Source organism: Lathyrus oleraceus, chromosome 5 (genome assembly GCF_024323335.1).
Source record: "Lathyrus oleraceus cultivar Zhongwan6 chromosome 5, CAAS_Psat_ZW6_1.0, whole genome shotgun sequence".
Classification (NCBI taxonomy): Eukaryota; Viridiplantae; Streptophyta; class Magnoliopsida; order Fabales; family Fabaceae; genus Lathyrus; species Lathyrus oleraceus.
The window spans coordinates 434,227,981-434,254,872 of record NC_066583.1 but is presented as its reverse complement, the minus strand read 5'-3'; the positions used below and the strand labels follow the sequence as shown (position 1 = coordinate 434,254,872).

Here is a 26,892-nt window from a genome sequence, read left to right as displayed (position 1 = left end):
CACTATTTTTCGAATATTTTCAAAATACTAAATAGAAAAGAAAAACATCTAAAAGATATTTTCACTTTTTAGTTTTTAAAAATAAAATACTAAAATTAATTTTGAAAATTCTATGACAAAAAAATATTATCAAACAAACTTTTAGTTTTATAATTTTTGAAAACTAAAATACAGTTTTTGGAAATCAATTCAATCAGACCCTCGAAAACTCCCTTTTTAGTTTTTCCCTTTTTAGTTTTTCTATTTTCTTCTTTAAAGCGTGATGTGTATATCTGCTTTAGTTGCCAGTTGTTTAACAGACTCCATAGATATCCCTGACAGTGACATGTTCTCAGCAAATTTTGATCAACCTTATCACTTGTTCTTTGAATTAGGATTTCCTTTATGCCTCCTTAATAATAAAATAAAAGCACTACTAACACTATTTTCATGTATAAAATACAAAATACACTCTTTTCCAACACGCTTCCAAGGAGGTTGATTTCTTCCAACAAATGATTTTTCATATTATAGTGCTTCTTAAACGGCTTGTAACAACTTGAAATTTTTAATTAAAAAAAGCAGATTAAAAAAGCCATTATAAATTAAAACTCCAAGTGCTTGCTTACTTAAGAATAAGATTTACATGCAAAATAACAGCCTTTCACCAAAGTTCTTGATTAGGCAACACTGAAAGAACTTGCAGTGTCCTCCACAAACTTTCTTGCTCCCTTAAACCACCTCTTGTCACCAGCTTGAGCCTTGCAGATGTATAATTTTCCATCCTTTACAGTTGCTGTAATCAGCTGATGCTTTCCACCTTCATCTCCATCAGCAGTCCTTGTCAATACCGAAATGTTGTAATACTGTTTTCCACCAATCACTGGTGCTGAGCTCTCTAAGATGTTTGCAACAGCTACAGCATTTGTATCGAAACCTCCCTGAGGAAATTCAAGTTAAGAAATAGTTGAATGAAATGCAAATGCAAAAGTTACAACCGATACTTAAAACCAAAGGCATGTCTGGTGTTCGACACGTGTGAGTGTCTGACATCAACATGACATTGGTACATGTGGTTTACATTCAATCACTTCAATTTTCTCAAATAATGAATGACATTTACGTGTCAATGTCGTGTCTGAAGTCTGCGTTTAAGTCATAATGCATGGTTGTCATAAATCATCAGCAAATTACCTCTGAATCAGTTTGTCCAAAGAAGGCTTGTTTTCCAAGCAAATAGTCCACCTGCAAAGAGGAAAACCAAATCTTCAATTTCAACAAAGATATGTTGTTTTTGCCTTTAAAACTCAAAGGCATTGTTCATTTGAATATTGGAAGTTTCACTCAAAACCAATGCACATTTATTGGTTTATATTGTTCACGTTCCTTCCTTATATAAAAACGAATTCTGCCATTCGCTGCAAAAATCATCAAAAAATACTTTTCTTTGTCAGATGAAATCCATAGATAACTCCTACTAGTGTCAATCTTATTTGCAACCAAAAAATGACAAATTTAGAAATGTGAAGTTATGGTGAAAATACAGACATGATTTAATCTATTAGTTGTCTCGGATAGTTGTGCATAGACATCTGATTGTAGGGGCTCAGGGTCAAACTCCCGACATAGTTATTGATATTTATGAGTTGAAATTTCAACCATTATGCTATTCGACCATAAAACAAAAAACATGTCTATATTGATGATTTTATCAAAATATTATTAGTATAGACAGAAAAGAAGCAAAAGTTAGAGATTGTTTTAAGACCTTAGATAGGAACTCTTCAGGTGAACCATAGTCAGTGATGGACTTCTTATCAGTTGTTTGGACTAAAACCGAAACATTGCTTGTTGCATCAAAATTATCCTCATATCTAAGAACCTGACCAGGGAACTCTCTCTCTTTGCTTGGATTCCATTTTGCTGGCACCAGCAGCTTGAATCCATCTCCATTGTATGGCAAGTAATCTGTGTTTGTCTTTGCCTTTCCAAACACATTAGCTGAAACCAAAATAATAAATCAAACAAAGCATTTTCTCAACAATGAATGCAAATATTTCACTTTAAGCTCACTCACATTCATGAGTTATGATCATCATGCCAAGATATAGTTGATTCAATTTGGATTCTATGCAGTCACATATAATTCTAAATTGTATTTAAAGTAATATAGTAAAATAACACTGGGTCATCTTATCTTTGTCAAACGGTGAAAATCCACTGACTATGTAACTAGTCACGGTTTGACAAAAGATCATATGACTCATATTGTAAAAAGAGTATTTGAAAATATACCAGCTTCTCCATAAGCAGCATCTGCAGGTGAAACCTTGGAGCCAACAGCAGCAGCACCAATGAGAACAGAAAGTGCTAACCTACGAGACACAACAGCATCAACAACATCATCTTGTTTCTGTGCCTTGCAAACAATATGGTTTGGTTTGGTGGTAACTACTTGGCGTTGAGATAAGGTTCTAGTTGGAGTTGTAATAGCATATTGGTGGTGCAAGAAACATTGTGTAGATGCCATTTTTCTTAAGAGTATGCTATAGTTTAATTTTTTTCTTGTGAATTTGACACTCTAAGAGTAAAGGCTTTTAGTGTTTGTGAAGTTTGAATTGGATTTAGATATGGTGTATCTGATGTGGCAATGAACATGTGGTTGGTTTTGGATATTGGATTTGAATGGATGATTTGTAACATTTGATAGCATTGGTGATGTGGGATAAGGTTGTGAGGGCTGTGATTGGTCCAACATGGCATATTGCACACTTATTTTGTTTTTGGCTTCTTGTGTACTTGAAGACATTACTGTTACTATTATGTTCACAAGGCTTTAATCACGTTCAATAGCATATTTTAATGTGAAAAACTTATGTTATGAAAGAAAAACTGATTATTGATATATTTTCTCTATTTCTTTTTACAAGTGATATATGTATTTCGATGAGATATTTACTCTAAATAAAAATAATATTTTTTAAAATAAAAATTAAAGAAAATAAATATATAACACATAAGTGACATAATTAACATCTTATTTGTTTTCTACAAGTTCATCATTTTCCTCGGATACTCCTATAATAGGATTGCTAATTAGACTCTTACTCATGCATATCACATCTTTGAAAATTCATTTTTATCTTTCATATATTTGGAGATACATCTTGGGATGCACCCAAAATCACGTCAATTCTTTATTTTCTGAGTTTCACCCCAGTTTATAAAAATTAAGATTCGGAGATGCATCTTGGTATACCGTTTGAGTGTATCTGAAGATGAATCTCTAAATAAATCCCGAATCATTTTAGAAAATCACAATTGTCCTAACATCATAATTTTTAGGCCAATTTATATCAAAGTAAAAACAACCTAAATTGAAGTTATATTAAACTTAAATGAGAGCAAAAAATCATACATTAATCCAAAAAGTCAATACCATATACATCTAATGCATGTTCCATGGCAGATACGCCATTTCTGCTCTAACAGTTCTAAAAAACCTAATGCATGTTCTTATAGCATATCAATTTCGTTTACAATATTGTCTATCATACCTAATACATCTAATGTAGTCTAAACAACTATCTACAAATAAAAAAATACCAAGGATGAGATAGTTAGCTAAATCAAAATGATGATAAGTAGTTTGAATGTTTGAGATGTTGGAAAGGATGAGAAATTTCAATGTTGCAGAGCTCCAAATAATGGTGTTTGAATGAATGGATGCGAATGTTCACTGTTGTAAAACTCAAATGTTGTTTTGAGAACTTTTTTAGAAACTGAAGAAGGAGGAAAAGTAAAGGTCTGACACGAAATATGAAACATTTCTGTCTGGAGATGCATCTCCGAGCCATCCAAAAACTTTTGAATAAATATTGTTTACGGAAATGTATCTTCGGACGCACTTTTTATACATACGGAGATTTATCTTCAGACACACTTTTTATACATACGGAGATGCGACTTCTGACGCACTTTTTTATACATACGGAGATGCGCCTTCTGACACACTTTTTATACATACGGAGATGCATCTCTAAATTAATTTTTGACATAATAAGGGTGCCTCTTCAATTTGATCTGAGAAATGACTAAAATAAATGCTACCGGAAATGTGTTTTCAAACTCTAGAGACATTATGTACATTTCATGGTGGTGTGGGAGCGCCCATAAGAATGGAAAAAATATTCTTCTAAAAATGGTAGGTGAGACTAATATCCAATGCAAGAAGAAAAATAAAACTCAACAAATAATTAAATGTTAACAATAAAGATAATAAAGTATAGAAGAACAAAGATATTAAAGTTTCAATAATGGGAATATCATAACTTATGAAAACAAGAGTTACTAAAAGAATATATAATAAAATATAAGGAAATGTTAACTTGTCTCCTAAGAGCACATGTTAAGAAATTTAAAAATAAAAAGTTTGTCTTGGAAAAAGCAATAAAAAAATTAATTATCAGCTTTTAATAAAAATAATACATTTCAAGAAAAAGTTTATGTATTTAACTCTTAACTTGCACCAATAGAGCTTATGTTAGCATTACCTTAAAATATAAATAGGCTAAACTATCCTTAGCCAAATTATAATAAAAGACACAATACATATTATCTAACATCTCTTCTCAAACTCACAATGCATTAACATGAATTATTTGGAGTTTGACAAACAAAAATATAATATGTAGTAAACAATATAAACTTTAAAATTTAAACACTCCCATTCAATATGAAGTTTTCTAAACTTTAAAGTTGTTAAAAATTAATCCTAAAAATAATAGAATAACCAAAACCAACTAAAAGAGAAGAAACAACCAAAGAGATAAACCATCATAGATGGGGAAGCAAGCGAAGAAGTTGAAAAGATCTAAATAAATCAAGAAAGAAAGAGCATCCAAAAATAAGTAACCATCCATATAGGGAAACAACCAAACTGAAGAACCACTAAATAGATAAGCAACTAAACAGAAGAACCAATAGGAAAATAAGTGACCAAAATAGAAGAATCAAAAGGGAAAAAGAGTATCCAAATAGAATAACTAATTGTCGCATCATGCGAAAAACCGGCGGGAAACGAAAGAACAACAGAGCCGCCACCGTGCGTTATTTATCCCAAAAGAGGGAAAGGAAACGCTCGAAGTAAACCTAGGAAAAGACATGGTCTCGCGACCAAAGAGAATGGGTTCGGGAGTCGGTTATGCGAAGGGAAGGTATTAGCACCCCTACGCATCCGTAGTACTCTACGGGATCCACGCACAATAGGAAGGGAAAATGGTTGCTAAAACACTGCTCAAACACACACACACACACTGGCTGAAAGAGACACAAGAAAAACTGACTGAAACTGACTCGGCAGGATGTCGCATCCTGGGCCTACTTAGTCTATCAGGCATAGACATCAGAGTCGAAGTAGTTCGGACTGGGAAACGACACATGCTCGCTAGGATATCGCATCCTATGCATACGTATCTCCTTGGACGAAAGAAGAATCAGAGCATTCGTAGCTCGGCTGACACGCACACAAACAAACAGACAAAGGCAAACGTGGAGCCCGAATGCCAATCACTGGACTTACATCAGCATCCGAACCTAAACACACACTGGAACCCGAATGCCACTCGATGGTCTTACATCAGCTTCCAAGCACACAACAACACAACAAGTTGATAGGGAGTCGGGGACTCGAGCCTATAACTGTCAAGCACACACTCAAAAAGCGGACAACAGATTGCTAAGGAGTAAGGCACTCGAGCCTAGCAACTGTCAGACAACACACACAAAAAAAGAAAAAGGGCGCCCGGAGAGATCAGCTCAATCTCCTGCCTACATACTTCATCTGGTATGAAGATCAGGGCGATGTAGTTCCCCTACGCAGGGACAAAGGACTAGCCTAACCAGATAACAGAGGGAGACACAACTCTAGGGAGACTACGACTCGAGCCTAGATGTTGTCATGCAAAATCAACCCTAAGTTAAGGTTTCTAGCTAAATGGCACAAGGGCCAACCTATCCTAGACATGACTTGCACAGGAAGCAAGCCACACCTAACCTAACTTGCACAGGAAGCAAGGGTCTCGATTGCAACTAGGGCAAGAGAAAGGGGAGGTCTCAATCGCAACGAGGGCGAGAGAAAAGAATTAGTGTTAGTTGTTAGTCAAACTCGACAAGACATCGCATCTCGTGCCTACGTATCTCATCTGGACATGAGAATCAGAGTTGCCGTAGTTCGGCTAAACTATTACTGTTGGTTTGTGTTTTTTAAGTGGACAACGTTACTGCACAATCTACCTGATGCTCGACCTTGGGAGACTTACTCACCTGTAGTAGAAGGAGTTAACGTATCCTTAAGAGGGGATGATGTTTGTTTGTGTTTTAAGAAAGCGCAAGCAAGAAAGGAAGTCATATACGAAGGAACCGTGCTACCTTAATTGACATGCAAACGAGACTACGCGGAGTCTAACAAACCTAGGGAATACAATCACACCACATAAGCACACACAAGCACATACCGCATAAAATAAACACACCAACAAGGGGCTCAAACATGGGTTAGGTTTTAGTCGAGGGGTCATATCAACCTCAACAAACAAACCTCTGGAATTGGGTAGAATGTTGCTCTTAACCTTGCCATTGAGGGGCTAAGGTGAAGCATATGAAAGGAGATGAGGGGTGTGCCTCATTGCTCTTATCCCTAGCCAGGGAGAGCATTTGACAAGAATGTGTGGGTTCAGAAAGTGGGAACCCTTCTACACATTTGATACTGACTCAACTGTACAATTGCACAAGATCTTGGGTTTTTATCTGTAATGCATCAACACAGTGGTGTGAGCAAAACAGAAGACACACTGAATAGCAGGGGATAGGTTGCTTATCCCTTGGTTCTGCCAATTGCCTCTTCACTTAGGAGGTCTTTGACTATGTACAAGGACAAATTAAACATACACAAACATTGCCTCTTAAGGAGGACTTCAGACAGTTGCCTGGCCAAGTAACAGGCCAGGTCTTCCAGACTACATGAAGAAAAAGGGATTATACCTCAAGCAAGTTGCTAAATAGCAAAGCAGAGCAAGTTCAAAGAACTTAAGCAACTAATGGTACCTGAAATAGTCAAACAGATCAGTACACAGTTCAAGAGTTCAAGCAAAAGGAAGTAGGAATGAACAGTTAAATCAACAGACAAATGTGCAAAAGCACAAGACTCAAATCATGTGGGTCAAGCCACCTACAAAACAAAGGTTAGCTCATGATAGACAGATAAACCCAATCAACTTGCAAAAGTTTCTTTGAAGCACTTGTAGCTTAACCTGAAACATGAACTCAATTATAAGCCACAGGACCACTAGGACAAGCCTAGGGTCAAAAATAAATGAGAAAGTCAAAACAGCAAGCCATATCCAATCAAAATCAAATTCAAACATTTTAAGAAGCAAACCCAATTGGTTTCAAGTTCATATCATGCATCATCATCAATTCACAAGCAAAAGAAGTCAAAGCATGGCAAGGGAGAGCTCAAAGAAGTCAACAGAATGACTTGCATCAAAAGTCAACTCAAACATTTTCAAAAATCACCAAATAAATCATGATCAATCCTAACACCTAGCATGGTAAGCATGTAAAATTTCATCACATTTGGACAAGTGGAAGGCAGTCAATGAAAATCATAAAGTCAAAGCAAATTTGAACATGCTCAATGAAGTCAACAGCAAGACTTAGCTCAAAACCAAACATAATCAATTCCAAAAATCATCAAATAATTCGTGCTCAAACAAAATCCATAACATGACATGCATATGAAATTTCAGCTCAATTGGATCATGGGAAGATGGTCAATTAAAATCAGAAAGTCAAAACCAATTCAAGCAAGCACAAAGAAGTCAAACAAACATGTATCAACTTCAAAAAATCATAATTAAATTAAAACAGATGAGAAATGAATGGGATTAACACCAATGCAAAGCTTAAGATGTCTAGTATGCACATGTGAAATTTCATGATCATCCAATAAGATATGAGAATTTCACAAAGGAAATGGGAACATGTATCACACAAGTCAACATTTTGGTCAAACAGGGGAGATAATCTCAAACAATTTGGAAATGGCATAATTAATTCCAAGAAAATTCACACAGAAACTAGACATATACAAGTAGGTTCATGCAAAATTTCACATTAATTGGAGGTCAAGAAGCATGTCAACAAAAATCATGAAATTGCATATCAATGGTGTGACACAAATTGTCACACCCTAGTTCGAAAATTCATATCTTAACAACCAGATAAGATAAATTCAAGAACTCTACATCAAAATAACCATGGATGAGTGTAGATTAAACACAAAAAATTTCAGGGTCATTAGATGTATCCTCATCATTTCACAAAAGAATTGGTAAGATGTACAAAATGTGCATACATGTCAAGAACTCTAATGCCATTAAAAATCCAGCCATCCAAAAAATCATTAAAAATCATGATAAAATAATAGACATTCATGTGAATATGATGAAAAGAATTTCATGAATTTTGGATTTGAAATGCACGAGTTATGATTTTTAAAAGATGAGTAAACAAATTGGAACAAATGAACAAAATGAACATGGTTTTAATAAGTCAAAGGTTGACCGGTGGCAATTCAGTAAATATCACCCTCATTAACCAAAACGGTGCGTACAGGGCATGGGAAATGAAATGTTCTCATTGGTTGTCACCAATGGAACAGTAATAGCAAGCAACAAATACACGTGAAAATCAAGTTTTCTGGAAAATGGCCATTAGGGTTTAAGGAAACTTAGGGTTTTAAAACAGCAGCTACACCTTCATGTTCGTCATCATGGAAAAACGAAATTCATCCACACTTTCACAAACAGCATGGCAATGAAACAATACAGGACCATGCAAAACACAATAACAGCAGCCAATTGCAATTTGAAAAGAAAATCTGGAACAAGGTTCTTAGGGTTTCAACAGCTACAGTATAGCTTCATCACTTCCAACAATCGTGGAATACAAACATGCCCAGAAATCAACAGCAAGCATACCATTCGAACAAGTGAACCAAGCACATGCATAATCCAACCATAGTTTTCATGAAATCATTATCATCAAAGCAAATCGACTAAAAACATATTTGAGCACAAAAAATAAAATCCAGATTTCTCATGTATAACACAACCATTTTAAGTGAGACAAAGTTCAATGGAATCAGCATCAAAAGACCTACCAGAAACATCTCATGATTTTGGAAATAGAGGAGATCGAAAACTTACTTGGATTTGAAGAAAAGAGTGAAGCAGTGGTTATTTGGATGATGCAAGCTCAAACAGGTGCTCCATGTGGTTGATATTGATGGATTCTTGAAGAAACTTGGCTCAATGATGCTTGAAAATGTCCAAATCTCGATTTGCCATTGTTGTGCTTTGGAGAAAACAGAGCTCGAAATGAGCTTCCAGCTGGGGTTTGATGTTGCAAAAAGCTTCCAATTGTTGGCCAGATGATGGAACAATGAAGAGATGCTCGAGTGCTTTGAGAGTTTTAGCAGAAAAATGCAAAGTGTGAAAATGTTGATTGAGAGAGAATGAGAGTTTTCTGTGTATGATGGCTGCTGTTCTAGGGTTGAATGGACAGAAAATGAAGTTATATACTTCTGTTTAGCATTGGTTAATGAGGTGCTAAGCTTGATTAACACAAATGAAGCCAAATGCCAAATTGCTAATTTTGAACATGTGCACATGGAGTGTGTATTCTGGCCGAGTTTGGGCCTTGGACAAGTTTCAAATATCCTTCCAAACAATTCCCAAATGGCCAAATGTGTTAAAAATTGCTAAATTAAAAAGTCAACTTTTTGCACCACTTGAAATTCAATGAAGACAAGTCCAAAAATGGCATTTTGCATGGTAAGGTTTTGGTGAATGATAAATGAATTTTTGGAAAGAGGGGAACAAATGGAGCTTGTAGGAAAAAACCCCACCAAAATTGGCCAAATGGTTCATGAGATATGGCCTTTTGAAGTTCATGAAATTGTGAAAATGAATTGATCATATCTTGCCAACCATACATGGGATTTGAGAGTTCTTGGACTTTTTGAAAATGGGAGAACAAGATCTTCAACTTTCATGTTGGGCAAAAATTCATTTGAAGCTTGTATCATGATGTAAGTTTGGGATCAAGAAGTTTCCATTTTTGGCAGTTAAAATTACAGGTCCAGTTTCTATTTCTGGAAATTTCTTGTCTGACTTTATTTTCTTCACTGTGGATGCTTGACATGATATATGAGGCCTATTGGGACATGAATAATCTCTCTCAAACCAAATCCATCCATCAAAACCATAAAATCAACCACAGTTGACCAACTTTGACTTTCTAGGGTTTCTGACTGATTGTGCATGACCTGATGACTTCTGAACATCCAACTTTTGACTTAAACACTTCAAATGGATCCTTAAGTCATGTGACCATGTTGGACCAACCCTAGGGCCTTGGCTCAATGAAAAACACACTTGCTTGCTTGGTTGACTGATCTCCTGATCAGTTTGACCTAATTCTCCTGATGATCTTGCACTTGAGGCAGATGGGACAATGCAATGCTATGCAGTGGACCATGTTATGCTATGACCTAATATGAGAATGTATGTACAATGATAGGTGCAAATTTGAGGTGCTACAGCTGCCCCTATTCAATCAGCTGGGAACCCGAATGGATGATAGCAGCGGCTGTCAGACTTTCAGGGTAAACAGGGATTGAATACTAAGAATATGTAGAATTTGCACAATGCAGGGATCCAATAATGGAAACGTCCACTGGGATCTGATACTTATTACTGGTTTTTTTTTTTTTTGGTTTTTAAAGGGTACGGCCACATCCAGACATCGCAACGACGATGAATGGGAAAAGAAATCACAACTAGATGCCAACGGACAACTAGGAAAAACTCAGCGTTTACCGGAACCAACGGAGAGGTAACCAGACATTAATGAATGACTGGAAGAGATACAACCATACGTCAACGGACGAAATGGGAAAAACTCACGTTTACCAAGACCAACGGAGAGGTAACCAATCATCATCGGATGAATGGAAAGAGATATACAACCATACGTCAGCGGACGTAATGGGAAAAACTCAACGTTTACCAAGACCAACGGAGAGGTAAATCCACATGGGGATAGGTACAACTAGACGTCATAGGACGAATAGGAAAAACTCGACATTTATCGACACCAACGGAGAGGAGGAAACTCTACTGGGGAGAGTGAACACAACCAAATCATCAACGGATGATTGGGAAAAACTCGACGTTTATCGACACCAACGGAGAGGAGGAAAACTTCACTAGGGAAGAAGGACACAACCAAATCATCAACGGATGATCGGGAAAAACTCGACGTTTATCGACACCAACGGAGAGGAGGAAAACTTCACCAGACATCATAGGACGAAAGGGAGACTCACGTTTATCGACACCAACGGAGAGGAGGAAAACTCAACCAGACGTCATAGGACGAAAGGGAGACTCATGTTTATCGACACCAACGGAGAGGAGGAAAACTCAACCAGACATCATAGGACGAAAGGGAGACTCACGTTTATCGACACCAACGAAGAGGAGGAATACTTCTTCGATTTGAAAATCGGAAATTGGCCTGAACGCCACTTCGGTCTGAATACCGGAAAATTGGCCTGAATGCCATGAGTGCATCGACCTGAACGTCGGAAACTCCTTCGGTCTGAATACCGGAAAATTGGCCTGAATGCCATGAGTGCATCGACCTGATCGTCGGAAACTCCTTCGGTCTGAATACCGGAAAATTGGCCTGAGTGCCATGAGTACATCGACCTGATCGTCGGAAACTCCTTCGGTCTGAATACCGGAAAATTGGCCTGAGTGCCATGAGTACATCGACCTGATCGTCGGAAACTCCTTCGGTTTGAATACCGGAAAATTGGCCTGAGTGCCATGAGTACATCGACCTGATCGTCGGAAACTCCTTCGGTCTGAATACCGGAAAAAACATAAGTACATCGACCTGATCGTCGGAAACTTCTTCGGTCTGAATACCGGAAAACTCGTGGGACATATTACCTATAGCCGTCAAAACGTAGATAATAGCCTCGCATGGAAGATTATCCATAACCGGGTTGTAGGTTGTTAAATTGATAAACGACCGAAAAGAAAGGCATCGGTACCAGGACTAGGTATGCAAAGATGACCAATCAAAAGAGGATGAAGTTGCCAACTCGGAGCAAATATCCAAAAGGAAAGGGAAGGCCCAATGGGGACAATACTGCTTGATCAAGGCAAGTATCCAAAGGGGACAAGACCATTAATACCACAAAGAGGGGATTACATCTACCGGTTTGTAGGCAGAAAACCACGGAAAAGTAACCAGTCATCATCGGGATGAGCACAAAGGGTTAATTCCAACAAGGGGATGAAAGTGGGATTTTACAACTACCAGCTAGTGGGTAGAAAACCACAAAGATAGGACTTACAACTACCGGTTAGTAGGTAGAGGCCAACCAAATTCCGCTGAGGATAAGATGAATGAGTGCCGGTTAGTGAGCAACTATTCATTTATGCCCCAGGGAAGCAAGGAGACAGCCAACAGGAAGCCAATTTAGGATCGATCCAAAAAAGGCAGACTGAAACAAGACTCATCCTAATGAGGAAAGAACTCAATAGGGAAAACCCATCCCGTGTAGGGAGGGGACGGAAGCAACCGTCATCCACGAGGATGTATCTCAGTGGGGAAATGGCAGGAAAGGATAGACACTTTCTGCTTAAGGGGTTGGCTCTACATGGAGAGATCAGACACACCCACATCTACTTGAGGAAAATCTACTTGAGAGATCTGTATCAACAAATAGCAGGAGGCAACAATCAACAGATACACGGCAACAGCTGCAACATGAGTATCTGAATGCTATGATTATGCATGTATGCAGTATATCTAAAAATGTATGATGAATGCTGACAAACAGACATGCTCAACACGCAGGTCCAGGGATCAACCACCCGGTACTATTCTTCTTCCATAGGGAAGGCCAAAAAACCTCAGAGAGCAAACGCGATCCGCTGGAAACCGGGATATCAGGGAACAACACCATCCTGCGGGGAGAGGAGAAGACTGCTCTGCTGGAGAGAGGAACGCTAACGTCTTCAGTAAACACTCTGCTTGGGGAACTGTCCCACAAAAGTATTGTCAACAGCAACCTTGCTGGGAATGCCCCACGGTAGGGCTCAAACAAACCTATATTGGAAATGCCCCACAATAGGGCTAACAGGGATTTAGAGAAAGAATGTTGTACTGCCGGGAGCACGAAGATACACACTTCAACCAACACTGCACTGAGCAACCTTGCTAAGGAGAAACCAAAAGAGGTTCGACAGGAGAAAGATAAAGTTATGCTCGAGATACGAACAAATGTCTTACCTGTTGGTAATCATACCACCCTCGGGAGAGCACTGTGGATCTCCTAAGTATCCTTCCATCATTGTGAATGTTCACTTTGTCTAAGAACAATTTTTTTGAAAAATTTGTTTATTTTGAAAACAATGATACTCTATCACTTAAAACATGCAAAACATCTGTTGAGTTAAAACAAATAAAAGTGCAAATAATGGGATAAAAGCTCAAATAGATGTAATGGAATGGTAGTCTGCAAAGGGCGAGACTCCATAGATCTGTACAAGTTTGAAATCGGTGATATATATTGGAGAGGGCTACATTGAACATAATGATCTTTCCTCTACCATTCTGAATTTTCGATGTATTCGGAGTGTCAGTCGACGACGAATCGAGAATTCCTGACGGATGACAGATGTACAGCCCAGTCTTGTCAAGATGCAATTACTTGCCAAATCCCTAATTTTTGCCTAGATTGCCCCCAGTGTGAGGTGATCAATCTAGCGGGATGCAAATTCTCTTTTTTTCAATGTCTCTAACTTTTGCCTGGATCGCCCTTTCGGGTTTTCAATCCACCGAGACGCTCCTTTTTGCCTAAGTCGCCCTTTGGGGTGTTCGACTTAGCGAGCTATTCTGCTTTTTTGCTTTTAGGCGAAGTATTTCTTGACTGCATCAGAATTCACAGGACGAGTGAACTTCCATCCATTGTTGTAAGTGTCAAAACACTGCCTGAAGAGGCTCTCTTGACAACACATGGACTTTCATAGCTCAGGGGTTCACTTGCCCCTGGAATCGGGCACGAAAAATAAAACTTTCTTGAGCATAAGGTCCCTCGGAACACACGAGGCTTGACCTTCTTGTTGAATGCTTTTTCACTCTCTGCTGACATGACTGACCATGACACATGGCAGTTGATCTCTTCTTTTTGATCGAATTCAGCATCAGTCAACTTGGGACTTTGAGGGTGCTATTTCTCTTTTGTTTTTTTTTCTTTCTTTTTCTTTCTTTTGATTTTGATTGATTTCTTTTTTTTTTTTCTGATTTTTCACCCTCCTCTTTTTCTTTTTTTTTTATTAATGCCCCAGTTGGCTGTTCTGCCGATTCTCGAGATGCAGCTGAGTGTGATCTTCTTTTCTCGCTCAAGAAATCGGGAAATACCGTCAGGAATCCCTTCAACATCATCTTCGTCCGCTTCAAATACAGGGAATTCAAAATTGGGAGATGACGTCCGATCACTATGTTCAATGGGTTTGAGAAACAACCTGCATAAAGATTTTGATATGAAACGCTTTTTGGGAAGCAAACAAGACAATCGTTATGCAGATGAAAAGATTGCTTTTATTCTTGTTTTTAAGGTTTTTTGTGATTACCAATTTCATGCAAAAAGAGAAAAGGGAAAACAATTGGAAAAACAAATGTTTTAACATGAATTTATTTGAATGAAAATATCATTGCACAAAATGTTGCCAACAATGTCATCACTTCTCCTTTTGGCATGGGAGAAGGGTTTTTAAACAAAGTGATTATTACAAAGACTTATGAACAACTGTAGGAACGCCCACAGTGACCCAATTGTGATAGATCCCACCGGGGATGACAACTGTCAGTATCTCTTGCATCAGCAGCTTCTGTTTTCTGAACAACCCTTCTGAAGAAAAAGTCGGCGCCAGCCCAGGACTTGTTATCTTCAAGCTTGATTAGCACTGGGACCTAAATCCTCCAAGATCAGAATACCTGACCTCACAAGGTCTTGAACCTTCATCTTCAGCTGGAAACAACTATCCACGTCATGACCAGGAGCACCCGAATGATACACACAATGTTGTTCAGGCCTATACCACCACCGAGGGTTGACGGGTATGGGCGGCGGGTCTCTGGGAGTAATCAAGTTCCGCTCTATCAGAGAGGGATACAGTTCGGCGTAGGACATTGGGATTGGATCAAAAATGATCTTCTTCCTCTCATTACTTGTACCAGCTTGATTATCAATGGGAGGCTGGTAAGCCTGCTGTTGAGGACGATGTTGTTGACGCTGATGCTGCTGAGTTGGTCTTCTCTGTTGCTGTTGAGGTTGAGTGGCTGGAATAGTCACAGCGGCGACCTGACGATATGGTCCTCTGTTTGCACTCCTTCGACGGTGCACAGCATTTGTCTCATCCTCTCCCCTTCTGGGTGCCCCGGAGGGTGGCTTCTTAGAACCGGAAGAACTTGAAGAGCTAGGATCTTGTATCCTTCCTGCTTTGATAAGGCTTTCAGTTCTCTCCCCACAGACAACAACATCTGAAAAACTACTGAACGGGCAGCTTCCCATGTGATCCATGAACACTCCTTGCAAGGTTCCAATGAACATGTCAGTCAGCTCTCTCTCCAACATAGGAGGTTGCACTCTAGCGGCTAGCTCACGCCATCTCTGAGCATACTCTTTGAAGCTCTCCTTATCTTTCTGATACAAGCTCTGTAACTGAGTTCGGCTCGGCGCCATGTCCATGTTGTGCTTGTATTGCCTTAGGAAGGCCTCACCCAAATCTTTCCAGCTTCTGACTGATTCTCTCTTCAATTCCATGTACCAGTCCAAAGATGCCCCAGATAGACTATCTTGGAAAAAGTACATCCACATCTTCTCATCGTCAGTATAAGCAGAGATTTTCCTGAAGTAAGCTTGCACATGGGTGCGAGGACAGGAGGTACCGTTGTACTTTTCGAATGAGGGTGCCTTGAACTTGTAGGGGATCTTCAACCCTTCCACCAGACCCATGTCGGTCACATCAAACCCAAGTGAGTTCTGACACTCCATGGCTCGGATTTTCTCAGCAAGAGCATCCACTTTACGATCCCTATCCTCCATTCTGACCACTTCATCTTCCTCACTCAGCAACGTGAACAAGTCCTCTTGTTGGTTGACAAACGGAGCTGGATGACGAATCGGAGCCCGGGTAGCTCTGGCATTGACCTCTGCAGCAAGAGGCTGTCCATTGATTCTGATGCCCCCCAACTCATCAACCCCATCAAAGTTACTGGCGGGAGCGGCAGCAACAACATTATCATCCACAGGAACACCCACTGGTGAAGCACGGTTGGCAGTTGGAATCACAACTTCCTGTCTCTGGGCCAAGGCACGCAGCTCCTCTTGCCCCTGAACGACCCCTTGCATCATGTTCATGAACTGGGCCATGTTCGCCCTCATCTCAGCTAGCTCGGTCTGAACCTGATCCATACTTCTTCTGATGATTGAGTCTGGTCGCGGTGCGGACGGTGATCAACAATCCTGTCTCAGTCAAAACCCAAAGTGAGAAGTCACTCCCAAACATGTCTGTAATGCAAGGATGATATGTGTATGATATGCATATGATGCGGATGCTATTTTATCATGAATGATCCTGATAAGGATATGGGTATGCGAGTTAACTCTTTTTCATTTTCATGCATTACTATTTTTTTGGAAAATAAACATGCTATGATGCAAATGATGGAGCCAAGACTGGCAGGAACTGGCATCTGAGGAACCATCTGAAACCCCAAAGTCATCTGAGGAGCTGGCATCTGAACCCATGTCTGGAGAACTGAGTCGCCATCTGAGCGAGTACCCTCAAATTCAGCCCAGGGATCCGAAATAAACGGAACCCTCTGATCAATACCAGGGTCAAACCTCCGGCGTCCAGGAATAACGATCCATAAATCCGACTCAAGATCATCAACACAGCATCACTGGCAGAAATTGTACTTGCAGGAATCAAACCCTCCCCTCACAGGTGAATTCTAACAAGGTCATCCTAAGGCGGACAATGGTCTCGACAATCGGGCAAAGATACTCAACGGGTTTGCCCTCTCGGGTGTGCCGTTGTAGCTCTCTTAAGATCGTCTAAACCAAATATCCGGGAAAGAACGGTCACCGAAGTCAACAGCTCATAAGAGATAATCCGACCTAAGCGGAATAACTCCACCCGGAAGAACTCTCTCAAATGAACCTCGTCCGGCTGTGGTGACATGTCTCCTCATCATGTCGTACAACATGTGAAGATACATGAGACCACGCTAATCCTAGGTGTGTACTCAGGCCTGGGTATTGGGCCTCACTCAGAACACCCACCCCAAAACAGAGGAACCACCTGCACAGGAGACAGCTCAATGACAGTATGATGCATGCAAACATAAATGCAAACAATAAATGCAAACAATAAATAACACGAATGCAATAAGTCAAACAGCAAACAGCAACCAAAACCCTAACCTAGAGAGCGCTAGGAAAGACTCGCTCAGGGAAGATGGACCAGCATAGGTCAACTTCTCTATATCCCCAGCAGATTCGCCAGCTGTCGCATCACGCGAAAAACCGGCGGGAAACGAAAGAACAACAGAGCCGCCACCGTGCGTTATTTATCCCAAAAGAGGGAAAGGAAACGCTCGAAGTAAACCTAGGAAAAGACATGGTCTCGCGACCAAAGAGAATGGGTTCGGGAGTCGGTTATGCGAAGGGAAGGTATTAGCACCCCTACGCATCCGTAGTACTCTACGGGATCCACGCACAATAGGAAGGGAAAATGGTTGCTAAAACACTGCTCAAACACACACACACACTGGCTGAAAGAGACACAAGAAAAACTGACTGAAACTGACTCGGCAGGATGTCGCATCCTGGGCCTACTTAGTCTATCAGGCATAGACATCAGAGTCGAAGTAGTTCGGACTGGGAAACGACACATGCTCGCTAGGATATCGCATCCTATGCATACGTATCTCCTTGGACGAAAGAAGAATCAGAGCATTCGTAGCTCGGCTGACACGCACACAAACAAACAGACAAAGGCAAACGTGGAGCCCGAATGCCAATCACTGGACTTACATCAGCATCCGAACCTAAACACACACTGGAACCCGAATGCCACTCGATGGTCTTACATCAGCTTCCAAGCACACAACAACACAACAAGTTGATAGGGAGTCGGGGACTCGAGCCTATAACTGTCAAGCACACACTCAAAAAGCAGACAACAGATTGCTAAGGAGTAAGGCACTCGAGCCTAGCAACTGTCAGACAACACACACAAAAAAAGAAAAAGGGCGCCCGGAGAGATCAGCTCAATCTCCTGCCTACATACTTCATCTGGTATGAAGATCAGGGCGATGTAGTTCCCCTACGCAGGGACAAAGGACTAGCCTAACCAGATAACAGAGGGAGACACAACTCTAGGGAGACTACGACTCGAGCCTAGATGTTGTCATGCAAAATCAACCCTAAGTTAAGGTTTCTAGCTAAATGGCACAAGGGCCAACCTATCCTAGACATGACTTGCACAGGAAGCAAGCCACACCTAACCTAACTTGCACAGGAAGCAAGGGTCTCGATTGCAACTAGGGCAAGAGAAAGGGGAGGTCTCAATCGCAACGAGGGCGAGAGAAAAGAATTAGTGTTAGTTGTTAGTCAAACTCGACAAGACATCGCATCTCGTGCCTACGTATCTCATCTGGACATGAGAATCAGAGTTGCCGTAGTTCGGCTAAACTATTACTGTTGGTTTGTGTTTTTTAAGTGGACAACGTTACTGCACAATCTACCTGATGCTCAACCTTGGGAGACTTACTCACCTGTAGTAGAAGGAGTTAACGTATCCTTAAGATGGGATGATGTTTGTTTGTGTTTTAAGAAAGCGCAAGCAAGAAAGGAAGTCCTATACGAAGGAACCGTGCTACCTTAATTGACATGCAAACGAGACTACGCGGAGTCTAACAAACCTAGGGAATACAATCACACCACATAAGCACACACAAGCACATACCGCATAAAATAAACACACCAACAAGGGGCTCAAACATGGGTTAGGTTTTAGTCGAGGGGTCATATCAACCTCAACAAACAAACCTCTGGAATTGGGTAGAATGTTGCTCTTAACCTTGCCATTGAGGGGCTAAGGTGAAGCAGATGAAAGGAGATGAGGGGTGTGCCTCATTGCTCTTATCCCTAGCTAGGGAGAGCATTTGACAAGAATGTGTGGGTTCAGAAAGTGGGAACCCTTCTACACATTTGATACTGACTCAACTGTACAATTGCACAAGATCTTGGGTTTTTATCTGTAATGCATCAACACAGTGGTGTGAGCAAAACAGAAGACACACTGAATAGCAGGGGATAGGTTGCTTATCCCTTGGTTCTGCCAATTGCCTCTTCACTTAGGAGGTCTTTGACTATGTACAAGGACAAATTAAACATACACAAACATTGCCTCTTAAGGAGGACTTCAGACAGTTGCCTGGCCAAGTAACAGGCCAGGTCTTCCAGACTACATGAAGAAAAAGGGATTATACCTCAAGCAAGTTGCTAAATAGCAAAGCAGAGCAAGTTCAAAGAACTTAAGCAACTAATGGTACCTGAAATAGTCAAACAGATCAGTACACAGTTCAAGAGTTCAAGCAAAAGGAAGTAGGAATGAACAGTTAAATCAACAGACAAATGTGCAAAAGCACAAGACTCAAATCATGTGGGTCAAGCCACCTACAAAACAAAGGTTAGCTCATGATAGACAGATAAACCCAATCAACTTGCAAAAGTTTCTTTGAAGCACTTGTAGCTTAACCTGAAACATGAACTCAATTATAAGCCACAGGACCACTAGGACAAGCCTAGGGTCAAAAATAAATGAGAAAGTCAAAATAGCAAGCCATATCCAATCAAAATCAAATTCAAACATTTTAAGAAGCAAACCCAATTGGTTTCAAGTTCATATCATGCATCATCATCAATTCACAAGCAAAAGAAGTCAAAGCATGGCAAGGGAGAGCTCAAAGAAGTCAACAGAATGACTTGCATCAAAAGTCAACTCAAACATTTTCAAAAATCACCAAATAAATCATGATCAATCCTAACACCTAGCATGGTAAGCATGTAAAATTTCATCACATTTGGACAAGTGGAAGGCAGTCAATGAAAATCATAAAGTCAAAGCAAATTTGAACATGCTCAATGAAGTCAACAACAAGACTTAGCTCAAAACCAAACATAATCAATTCCAAAAATCATCAAATAATTCGTGCTCAAACAAAATCCATAACATGACATGCATATGAAATTTCAGCTCAATTGGATCATGGGAAGATGGTCAATTAAAATCAGAAAGTCAAAACCAATTCAAGCAAGCACAAAGAAGTCAAACAAACATGTATCAACTTCAAAAAATCATAATTAAATGAAAACAGATGAGAAATGAATGGGATTAAAACCAATGCAAAGCTTAAGATGTCTAGTATGCACATATGAAATTTCATGATCATCCAATAAGATATGAGAATTTCACAAAGGAAATGGGAACATGTATCACACAAGTCAACATTTTGGTCAAACAGGGGAGATAATCTCAAACAATTTGGAAATGGCATAATTAATTCCAAGAAAATTCACACAGAAACTAGACATATACAAGTAGGTTCATGCAAAATTTCACATTAATTGGAGGTCAGGAAGCATGTCAACAAAAATCATGAAATTGCATATCAATGGTGTGACACAAATTGTCACACCCTAGTTCGAAAATTCATATCTTAACAACCAGATAAGATAAATTCAAGAACTCTACATCAAAATAACCATGGATGAGTGTAGATTAAACACAAAAAATTTCAGGGTCATTGGATGTATCCTCATCATTTCACAAAAGAATTGGTGAGATGTACAAAATGTGCATACATGTCAAGAACTCTAATGCCATTAAAAATCCAGCCATCCAAAAAATCATTAAAAATCATGATAAAATAATAGACATTCATGTGAATATGATGAAAAGAATTTCATGAATTTTGGATTTGAAATGCACGAGTTATGATTTTTAAAAGATAAGTAAACAAATTGGAACAAATGAACAAAATGTACATGGTTTTAATAAGTCAAAGGTTGACCGGTGGCAATTCAGTAAATATCACCCTCATTAACCAAAACGGTGCGTACAGGGCATGGGAAATGAAATGTTCTCATTGGTTGTCACCAATGGAACAGTAATAGCAAGCAGCAAATACACGTGAAAATCAAGTTTTCTGGAAAATGGCCATTAGGGTTTAAGGAAACTTAGGGTTTTAAAACAGCAGCTACACCTTCATGTTCGTCATCATGGAAAAACGAAATTCATCCACACTTTCACAAACAGCATGGCAATGAAACAATACAGGACCATGCAAAACACAATAACAGCAGCCAATTGCAATTTGAAAAGAAAATCTGGAACAAGGTTCTTAGGGTTTCAACAGCTACAGTATAGCTTCATCACTTCCAACAATCGTGGAATACAAACATGCCCAGAAATCAACAGCAAGCATACCATTCGAACAAGTGAACCAAGCACATGCATAATCCAACCATAGTTTTCATGAAATCATTATCATCAAAGCAAATCGACTAAAAACATATTTGAGCACAAAAAATAAAATCCAGATTTCTCATGTATAACACAACCATTTTAAGTGAGACAAAGTTCAATGGAATCAGCATCAAAAGACCTACCAGAAACATCTCATGATTTTGGAAATAGAGGAGATCGAAAACTTACTTGGATTTGAAGAAAAGAGTGAAGCAGTGGTTATTTGGATGATGCAAGCTCAAACAGGTGCTCCATGTGGTTGATATTGATGGATTCTTGAAGAAACTTGGCTCAATGATGCTTGAAAATGTCCAAATCTCGATTTGCCATTGTTGTGCTTTGGAGAAAACAGAGCTCGAAATGAGCTTCCAGCTGGGGTTTGATGTTGCAAAAAGCTTCCAATTGTTGGCCAGATGATGGAACAATGAAGAGATGCTCGAGTGCTTTGAGAGTTTTAGCAGAAAAATGCAAAGTGTGAAAATGTTGATTGAGAGAGAATGAGAGTTTTCTGTGTATGATGGCTGCTGTTCTAGGGTTGAATGGACAGAAAATGAAGTTATATACTTCTGTTTAGCATTGGTTAATGAGGTGCTAAGCTTGATTAACACAAATGAAGCCAAATGCCAAATTGCTAATTTTGAACATGTGCACATGGAGTGTGTATTCTGGCCGAGTTTGGGCCTTGGACAAGTTTCAAATATCCTTCCAAACAATTCCCAAATGGCCAAATGTGTTAAAAATTGCTAAATTAAAAAGTCAACTTTTTGCACCACTTGAAATTCAATGAAGACAAGTCCAAAAATGGCATTTTGCATGGTAAAGTTTTGGTGAATGATAAATGAATTTTTGGAAAGAGGGGAACAAATGGAGCTTGTAGGAAAAAACCCCACCAAAATTGGCCAAATGGTTCATGAGATATGGCCTTTTGAAGTTCATGAAATTGTGAAAATGAATTGATCATATCTTGCCAACCATACATGGGATTTGAGAGTTCTTGGACTTTTTGAAAATGGGAGAACAAGATATTCAACTTTCATGTTGGGCAAAAATTCATTTGAAGCTTGTATCATGATGTAAGTTTGGGATCAAGAAGTTTCCATTTTTGGTAGTTAAAATTACAGGTCTAGTTTCTATTTCTGGAAATTTCTTGTCTGACTTTATTTTCTTCACTGTGGATGCTTGACATGATATATGAGGCCTATTGGGACATGAATAATCTCTCTCAAACCAAATCCATCCATCAAAACCATAAAATCAACCACAGTTGACCAACTTTGACTTCCTAGGGTTTCTGACTGATTGTGCATGACCTGATGACTTCTGAACATCCAACCTTTGACTTAAACACTTCAAATGGATCCTTAAGTCATGTGACCATGTTGGACCAACCCTAGGGCCTTGGCTCAATGAAAAACACACTTGCTTGCTTGGTTGACTGATCTCCTGATCAGTTTGACCTAATTCTCCTGATGATCTTGCACTTGAGGCAGATGGGACAATGCAATGCTATGCAGTGGACCATGTTATGCTATGACCTAATATGAGAATGTATGTACAATGATAGGTGCAAATTTGAGGTGCTACACTAATAGAGAGAGAGAGAGAGAGAGAGAGAGAGAGAGAGAGAGAGAGAGAGAGATGAAACTTTATTTTTCATATTATAGAATATACTTATGATGATGACAACTATTAAAAATGAGCAAACCTCTAATAGTGACAACAAGACTTTGATGATAACCAAAGAGCGGTTAAAGATGAAGCCAAATCATTAAGGTTTGATGAAATTGACTCTCTGATGATGGCAACCAAATGAAATATAACTCAAGTCTCGTCTCAAGCTCAAAAAAATGTCTACAAAGATAAAGCATTTGACAAGTCTTGAAGTATATGAAAGTATGAAAGCTCTGAGTGAATACATTGAAAAAGCATAAGGGCATTCTCGTAAAAGTACAAGGATAAATCACGCACACACACAAAAAAGTTTACAAACTTATTTTTCTCAAGAAAACATTTCAAGCTCAAACAAATGAAATATAACTTATTTTTCTGACAATTCCTAACTTGTGTGTGCGTCAAACAAGTTAGGAATTGTCAAAAAATATATGAGCAAGTTTTTGCTTTTTCCAATCAATTGGCACCTTATAGGAATCGATTTGAGAAGTTAAAAATGCCCCTAGTCGATTATGATAGTTCCTTAATGATTGATAATGGCTAGATATATTTTCTTACCATTTTGAGATTATTAATTGATTAACTCAGGCCTACCCATTGATTAGAGCATGATGTCAATTGAATGACTCATTATTATTGGCCATAAATTTTCTTCTTCTTTATGTCAACCTCTAGCCTATAAATAAATGCCCCTTTCCATTTTTTATCACATCTAGAAACTTGATTTATTTCTCACTTCTCACTCTCTCTCTAAAAATTTTTTGGTTTACTTTCTCTCACTAAAAGTTTAGTCGTGGTGCTTTTCAGGAAATTCGTTTTGTGAGTGAAGAAGTTGTAATTCTGGAAGGGTAGTTTTATAAGTTCACCAAGGAAGTATTATTTTTACATTGGTTAAACATCTTATCCATTTAGGGATTGTTTGTTTGAGTTCAAAGTTAAACCCAAGTAAAGCTTTGGTTTAGGGTTTGTGTGATCAAGTCTCAGTTTAGGTTCTTGGTTAGCTCGTGATAAAACCAAGTTTAGATTCAAGTTCATCCCGTGATAAAAGCTTGTTTCGTTCGAGATCAACCAGGAGGTAAAATATCACAGATCTTGGTTATCCCAATATAAAACCAAGTTTCAGCTCGCAAGCTAAACCCGATGTTAAAAGCTCTCAAGGTTCAAGATCATCCTGTGATAAAATCCTTGTTTGAAGCTTGAAGACTAACTGCTCCAAGTTGTTTGTGGAAAGGAGACTAACCGCTTCGATTCATCATTTGGAAGGAAGACTCACCGCTTCTCGCTCGTGTTTGTTATTTGGTTATAAGTTAGCCACATGCTTCATTTTTTCTTATTTAATGGGATTCGAGAGTTCAACCTACTAAAAAACTCTTAAGTTTTTTGGATACTGTCAAGAACAATTATTAAGGAGAGGATTAGGTATTTTTCTCTTTGAATGGACCTCTATAATCTTTGGTGTCTTTTCTCTTCCCTTAAAATCTTTATATTTTCTCATTTTACCTTCTGCAAGTTTATTTTACACTGGATAACTTTAAAACCTTTTCAAAATGCTTTCAAACTCTAATTTTAATTCGAAAAGTTTTTCAAATCCAAGTTTTTTCTAAAACACACAACTCAACGCCCTTCTTGTGTATGAAGTCACATGTCCAACAAGAGAGAGAGAGAGAGAGAGAGAGAGAGAGAGAGAGAGAGAGAGAGAGAGAGAACCAAACAGAAGAATCGATAGGGAGAGAAGTGACCAAACAGAAGAACCAATAGAGAGATGAACAACCAAACAGAAGAATCAATAGAGAGATAAACAACAAAATAACATAATCAATAAGAAAAGAAGTAACTAAACAAAAGAACCAATAAAAAAAAAACTAACCAAACATAAAAACTAATAGAGAGAAATAAACAAATAGGAGAGTCAATATGGAGAGGAGTAACTAAATAGAAGAGCCAATACAGAGAAGAAGAATAAAATAGAAAAACAAATACAGAAATGAGTAACCAAACACAAGAGCCTACATAGAAGTGATCAATCAAATAGAAGAATAAAACATAACTATCATACCCCAAATTTTGCCTGAGCTTTTATTATCATATTGGTTTTTGTCGCATTTTCTTTTGAATATGTGAATTAACTCGTTTGATAGTGAAAATAGTGTTCAAGGAGTTACAAGTGCAAGCGCCCGAGTTTAAATCCCAAATTTCCCATTTTAGTGCATTTTTCCCTTTTATTGTTTTTACTTATTTGCATTATATTCAAACTCATACAAACAAAAAAAATCAAAATTTGCATTTATATTTTTTAGGGTTTTAATCATAATTTTCATTTTTATTCTATTTTTTAATTAACTTTTATTTTTTCCTTTTATGTTTTATTTCATTTTTGAAAATTTCATTTAAAAAATTATAAAAATTAAATATTTGAATCTTTGCATAAAATTATATTAGTTTAACTAGAAATCATTAACATTTAATGTTTTACTTTATTTTTGTATTTACTCTTAATTTATCAATTAATAGTTTTGACCTAATATTTCTTATAACAATAGAACCAAATTTTTATCAATGGGAACAACCAGTTTGAACCCCTCTCACTCACCACAAACCAATAATACGTGAAAAAAATAACAATCCACTACTCATTCTGTACATACACACACCTTCTCACACGAAAAAAAATACAAAAGAAATTACAAACCCAAACGACCACTTTGTCTCACTCACACATACTCACACTTCCATGCACAAACAATTACAACAATGATGCACACATATACGTATAACATAAATTTTCACAACCAAATCCACCTTAATACCCTTGGATCACTTGCTTTACTCACAAAAACTCTCAAAATAATTAATCACTAAATACAATACTAACCTTCATCATCATCCTACCTTCAATCTATCATCAAGCTAACCATAGCCTCCATCTTCAACAACTTTACACAACAAAAACCACCATCATCATCACCATTCCAATCCATCTACAATCACCCTCTAGTCTCACCTCATTCCTCATTCAAGCATAAGCCTAACATAATCAAAACCAACACCCTAACAAGTTCCACCAAAACACCAACAATAAAGTCAAAACAAAAATTCATAACCATTTTTACATCATTATCATCTTCACATTAATTAGCACACTATCACCACCATTTTCTAAAACCCCAAAAGTTACTCTTCATCTCAAAACTTCATTCAACCATGAACTTAACAATATCTCAAAAGCTGAAAAAATAGTGGAACTAAAATCAAACAAAAGCAGTAGAAGAAGGAAGAAAAATAAGGAGATTCATAAACCGAACAAAAAAGATAACGTACTCCCTCTGAAATGTTGATGCACCCGACGTCCGCAGTAACCCCACGCGTGTGGCCACCACCTGCAAAACCGTCGATCTCCCTGCATCTCCCTCAGTCGTTCGATCTCGCAGACCACCACACACGGAAACCACTACTGCACCGATCCCTCAGACATTCCACCATTACGCTTCGTTCCATT

The 26,892-nt window shown here is 38.5% G+C and overlaps 1 protein-coding gene across 1 annotated transcript; it reads right to left on the bottom strand.

The window, feature by feature from the left end:
* Positions 1 to 210: 210 nt before the first annotated feature.
* LOC127085270 (oxygen-evolving enhancer protein 2, chloroplastic) lies at positions 211 to 2,658 on the bottom strand. The gene is made up of 4 exons (NM_001426897.1): positions 2,275 to 2,658; positions 1,748 to 1,980; positions 1,174 to 1,224; positions 211 to 920 (listed from the first exon to the last, which is right to left on the bottom strand). Exons 1-4 carry the CDS (start codon positions 2,507 to 2,509, stop codon positions 660 to 662), a joined length of 780 nt encoding a protein of 259 aa, NP_001413826.1. The 5' UTR covers positions 2,510 to 2,658; the 3' UTR covers positions 211 to 659.
* Between the last annotated feature and the right edge of the window lie 24,234 nt (positions 2,659 to 26,892).